Raw genomic sequence first — 6,000 nt, 5'->3', positions numbered from 1 at the left:
AAATACAAATCGGAACGCTTCAGAAAACTCTTCCAGTTCACAAATCTTTCAAACCGGAACACATTTTGTAAGTATTCCGGTTTACAAAATTTTCACCGGAACGCATTTGAAAATTGTTCTGGTTCGTTGCTTTTCTCACAGGAACGCTTTCCAAAACTCTTCCGGTTCGTTGTCATCCACACCAGAACACTTTTGTAATCTGTTCCGATTCGTTGAAATCCACACTGGAATACATTTGAAAACTGTTCCGGTTTGATTTTTTTGTGATATTTTTTTAATTTTTTTTCAGGAACATGCGTACATTAGGACCAGACGGGAGGCATACTACCCGCCGCCGCCGCGATGAAGCTGGTCCCTCTAACCCACCACAAGATCCAGCACAGCCACCACCGGAGCCACCACAACTAGCTGGATATCCTGGTGGACCATCAGATCTATCTTTACTTGTTCGATACCAAGACCATGTTGCTCGCCGTTTATGGTACGGACAGGTAAGTAAAATTAATTAATTTATTTTAAAAATAATTCATTATTATATTTTCTAATGTGATTTTTTTATTTATTTTCAGGAAAGAGGTCCTAAAAAGGAGCTTAAAGTCGCTGGACATGGGACGAAGCTCCAGGACAGAGTGCCTCAGATGCTCCCACCAGAGATTGAGGTTATCGTGAGTGGGTCAGGTCTGGCTTCTCTTCAGAGAACTAGCCTGACCAAGATAGACGTTAACCTCGTCTCAGCATTTGTGGAGAGATGGCATGTTGAGACATCGTCATTTCACATGCCATTTGGTGAGATGACGATTACATTAGATGATGTTGTCAGCCTGCTGCATTTGTCTATCGGGGGTATGTTCTGGTATCCTCATGAGCATGTCACAGAGGAGATGGTTGTTGATCTTGGCTGCGAGTTTTTGGGAGTGGATAGGGATGTCATGGCTGAGCATGTGCGTTCATGCAGGGGAGCTTATTATTCGCTGCAGTGGTTGTTTGACAGATTCAAGGAGTACCGTGCTGCTGGTAGCTGGGCTTTTGCGACCAGGGAATATCTGATGATGTTGGTAGGTTCTACTATTTTTGCGGACAAGACATTTACTCTGGTCGAGGCCCGGTATTTGCTACTATTTAGAGACCTACGTGGACTTAGTTCCTACAGTTGGGCATCTGCTGCACTGGTCACTCTTTATCGCCACCTTGGGGATGCATCTATGTTTAGTTGCAAGCAGCTCGGTGGATATCCTACTCTGCTACAGGTATTTATGTTATTTTTAATTAATTGTATATTAATTCATATATCCTCTTCTGCAATGCGTCTCAAAGCAGCTCTCGATACTGAACCACGCAAATTATCATAAAATGGACTAATGTGTGCGTGCTCAAGATCATAAAAACTTTTTTGAAACGAAGCTCGAATGTTACCTATTTGTATTTTTAGGTTAGAATTCATAGCTTCCCAAACTTTGACCATGTCACCAAGGCTGTTCCCTATCATCTGCTTTAGCTTCCAATGTGCAGATTCAACCCTAAAATAAACAAAGTATAAATAAATAATACTTTAAAAATTAATACATATTAAAAATACTAAGAATTATGACATACCGATTAGTCGTAGTGTTACCAAAATGAAGCACTCGATTAATCCATGCGCCTACAAATCTTTGCCTATGGGATCAACCAAGTGTTCTTCACGTAATCGAGGAAGTCACTACAAGCAAAGCATGTTTGCTCAAGATATCACTAGCAGCACGCGGCGCCACACAATGTTCGCGACGCGCTGCCAGGAAACGACGCCTTCGCGGCGCCAACAAAGGACGCGGCGCGAACTGAGTAAAATAATTTTCCTTAAGCTTTCTGCCAAACAGTTCGCGGCGCCAACACATGGACGCGGCGCGAACTGGCGATTTCACAGATTCTTAATCGCAAAATGACGGCATACAAACTTGAATCCCAAATTCCTCAACCTCGACCAAATCGATTCAAGTTGATCAAACACCACAAAACAGCCACACAACATATATCATACACACATATAACATATATTATGCATCATCAAACATCATACAACACCAAATTCATGGAGATTCATCAAAACAGATAATTATCAACAAACATCCCCAAAATCCCAACTCTATCATACGACTCAATTGACATGAAATAATATATCTATATCAGTCCTATTATCCATAACCCGATAATAGATGTTAATCGGAAGAGTCCCCCCTTACCTTAGCCAAGAATCTGGACTTTTCCCCTTCTTCTTCATCAAACCCGTAAGCCTTTTTCCCTCAAATTCAGCAAGAATCTCCCATCTTCAAACTCGCTTATATCCCTCATCGAGAACCTCCCTGACACGAATTAATATATCAAATCGAAGGAAATTTCGTGTAGAATCCGAATCTTCGAGAATTACCTAATTTGGAGTTACGAGCCGAGAGTTATGACCCATTTTGTGAAGGCTGCACCATGAATACGAAAATGGCTTTTGTATATGGGTTCTTCTTCTCCCCCTCTTAGGTCTTTCTCCTCTCTTTCTCAATTTTCTCTTATTTTCTTGTTTTATCAAAACATAACATAATTTAGTAATGGGCTTCTTCACACTAACACCCCCACATTACTAACTCCACAAATGGCCCAACACTACATTTTATTATTTCTTCCCCACATAATTCCAATAAAATGTTAATTCAAATTAATTAATTTAAAACTTAATTAAATTAATTAAATAATAAATTTTGGGATGTTACAGCAAGGACACATGGCTAACGATCCACACATCAAGGAGCTAAGGAGAGGATTGAGAGCCAGGGGTCCTAATAGAAAATATTCTGAGGGATATGTTAAATAAACAAATGATTGACAATAATGGGGTGGAATTATTTGGTAGAAAATCCAGATCTTCTCTTCCTCTAAGCTAATAAGTTTTCATTATTTTCATTGTACTTGAGCTGTAATTTCCATAGCAGATTAATGATTCAATACTACTATTTGTATTGCTACATTGAAAGTCAGTGCAAATTATCCTCTTCATTCTCATTTATTATGTGTTGTTAAGTTGAATCATAACACTATGGTATAGAAAATAATTACTATATCAAAACAACTTTAAAAACAATTCTTATTGCAATGTGAATTTGACAAATTAGATTTTTGCTTTATATTTGTATTAAAAAATATTAACATTTAAATCAAGATATTTAAAAAAAGGGATTTGTTCAGAATTATTTGCAAAATTAAACTAAAACCTCATTCTAACATATTCAATATTTTGTATAAATTAAAACAAGTAATGTATAGAAATTGAGGAGAGATAAAGCAAAATCGAATTTATCATGGTTTATCTTCTTTGTCCTTGCTTGCATCCTACTCCAGCCCTAAGTAATATACATTGGATTTTCTTCCACTAACTTGATGGTGCACTCACATCCTAATACCATGTTTTTTCAAAAAAGAAATATTCCTTCAACTACATAATTACTACCAAATTGCTGACATTTTTTTCTAATATTGAACAGCAAACAAAAGTCCTTAAATGATTTGTCCTAGAAATTTGGTGAACACAAGATCTTTAATAATTCTCCATTATTGATCTCTTTAAACGATCTAATTTATGAGATCCTTTAAGTTGTAAGAAATTCCTTCGTATTCCCACAATACCCAACCTTTGAAAAATTCCTTGTTAAAGCTATTGGGCCTCACTGCAGCCCAACTCCAAAGGCCCATATCTTTTCTTTCCTTTTCTGTAATTACATAACTGTCAATATATAAATGTATAAGACCACCTTGTATTCACAATAAGATATTGTACATTCTTTTCAATAATGAATAACTTTTCCTCTTCTCTTCTATTGTCATGCTTCATTCTCTGTTAGTTAACATGGTATCAGGAGCAACTCTCTAAGCGCCATTGCTATCTTCTTCTTCCTTTCTCCTTTCTCTTTCTTCTGCAATGGCCAACCCTTACTCTGATTTCTCGACCAATACGACGAATCCCTACTATCTTCACACCAACGAAAACCTAGCTTTAATTCTCGTTTCCCCTCTTCTTGATTCCAAGAATTATCACACATGGTCTCGTTCTATGAAAATCGCTCTGATCTCCAAGAACAAGCAGCATTTCATCGATGGCAGCCTTCCCAAACCACCACCCACTGATCCTCTTCTTGCGCCATGGACACGATGCAACACAATGGTTCTTGCGTGGCTTTTCCGATCCATCAATGAATCAATTGCAAAATCCGTGCTCTGGATCCAAACTGCTGCTGGCGTCTGGACAAATCTACGCACGAGGTTCTCACAGAGCGATATCTTCCGTATTTCTGATATCCAAGAAGATGTTTATCGTTTCAGGCAAGGCACTCTCACTGTATCTGATTATTTTACGCAGTTCAAAGTGTATTGGGATGAATTGGAATCCTATCGTCCTCTTCAATCTTGTTCGTGCGCCATCCCCTGCACATGTGGTGCGATTTTATCTGTCAGAACGTATCGAGAACAAGACTATGTGATACGATTCCTCAAGGGTCTCAACGAGAAATTTGCAAATTCTAGGTCACAAATCATGATGATGACCCCGCTACCCGATATTGATCGTGCATTTGCTTTGATAATTCCGCAAGAACGCGAAATTGATCCTTCTACGGATTTACCTCCTGCAGATTCCGCTGCCCCTGTTTCTATTTTGCAGGTTAATTCTACTCCTTCTTAGGGAAATGGTAAGCCATGGAACCCTAACTACAAGGGCAAAGCTCCTTCATCAAAACCTAATCGAGTTTTTACTCACTGTGGTTGCACCAATCACACGGTTGACACTTGTTTTGTCAAGCATGGATACCCCCCTGGATTCAAGAACAAGCCCAGAAATCCATCCTCTGCCAACACTGTCTCTGACCAAGGAGCCTCCTCTTCAACAACATCAAGTTATGGCTTTACACAAGATCAGTATGACAGCATCATAGCACTCCTCCAACAATCAAAAATCCAACCTTCCACAAACTCTATCACCAGCACACCTCTTGCCATGACAACAAACTCTACTGTGCAAAGTGGTAAGTCCTCCAATTTCTGGATCCTTGACACAGGAGCAACCGATCACATTACATATAGTCTTACTTACTTTACAAGTTATCACAACATTAACCCTATTTCTGTAACCCTGCCAAATGGCTCACACATCACTGCCACTATATCCGGCAGCATAGACCTTTCTCCATCCCTCACCCTTCACAATGTTTTACACATACCTAGTTTTAATGTTAACCTCATATCTGTAGCCAAATTAACAACTGATCTTAACTGCCACCTCTTATTTCACTCTAATACCTGCCATATTGTGCAGAATCCCTCCCAGCTCACGATTGGTATAACTGATCTTCAGAGAGGACTGTATATCCTTGAGTCTCAGTCCCATCCAGCCCTCTGCAATGCCACTGAGATTGATTTTTACACTCTTTGGCATTCCAGGTTAGGTCATGTATCCGACATAGGTTTAAAATGTATTTCTAGAATTTTTCCTTTCATCAATTGTAAGCCAACTATGGCTCCTTGTGATTCCTGCCATAATGCTAAACAAAAGAGACTTTCTTTCCCTTTAAGCACTACTTCAACTTCTAAAGCTTTTGAACTATTACATGCTGACTTATGGGGTCCTTACTCCACTACTTCTATTCTAGGTCACAAATATTTTTTAACTCTTGTAGATGATTATACTCGATATACATGGGTTGTTTTTCTTAAAACTAAAGATCAAACTAAAGGTAGCTGATCAGTGCATTTTAATGCACGTTCTTCCATGTTTGTACTCAAGCATTTCTTCGGTTTGTTTTATTTATTTTTATGTTTTAATATGTTTTTATATTTTATTTTATTTTTGCACTTATTTGTTTTTCGTATTAATTTTTCAGCATTAACAGCCTGCACGAATAAATTCATAACTGGAGCTTGGAGTATTAGATTAAAGCGTTCTACCAGTCGTTGGAAAGCTAAGAAAAAGATCTACGATTTTTGTTC

At 38.4% G+C, this 6,000-nt stretch overlaps 1 protein-coding gene across 1 annotated transcript; it reads left to right on the top strand.

Annotated features, from left to right (window-relative positions):
• The first annotated feature begins 293 nt into the window (after positions 1–293).
• LOC131651232 (protein MAIN-LIKE 1-like) lies at positions 294–1,495 on the top strand. Its single transcript, XM_058920898.1, has 3 exons — positions 294–491; positions 570–1,247; positions 1,430–1,495. Exons 1-3 carry the CDS (start codon positions 294–296, stop codon positions 1,493–1,495), a joined length of 942 nt encoding a protein of 313 aa, XP_058776881.1.
• Positions 1,496–6,000: the final 4,505 nt, after the last annotated feature.

This window comes from Vicia villosa, linkage group LG1 (assembly GCF_029867415.1).
Source record: "Vicia villosa cultivar HV-30 ecotype Madison, WI linkage group LG1, Vvil1.0, whole genome shotgun sequence".
Taxonomy (NCBI): domain Eukaryota; kingdom Viridiplantae; phylum Streptophyta; class Magnoliopsida; order Fabales; family Fabaceae; genus Vicia; species Vicia villosa.
The sequence above is the reverse complement of the archived record's forward strand: the minus strand, read 5'-3'. Positions and strand labels throughout refer to the sequence as shown.

What these genes read in the sequence shown, in the direction of transcription:
- LOC131651232 (XM_058920898.1), top strand. Translation starts at nt 294, where the DNA reads ATGCGTACATTAGGACCAGACGGGAGGCATACTACCCGCCGCCGCCGC. An exon ending in GCCGTTTATGGTACGGACAG is followed by an intron (nt 492 to 569) that starts GTAAGTAAAATT and finishes ATTTATTTTCAG; the next exon opens with GAAAGAGGTCCTAAAAAGGA. An exon ending in GATATCCTACTCTGCTACAG is followed by an intron (nt 1,248 to 1,429) that starts GTATTTATGTTA and finishes TTGTATTTTTAG; the next exon opens with GTTAGAATTCATAGCTTCCC.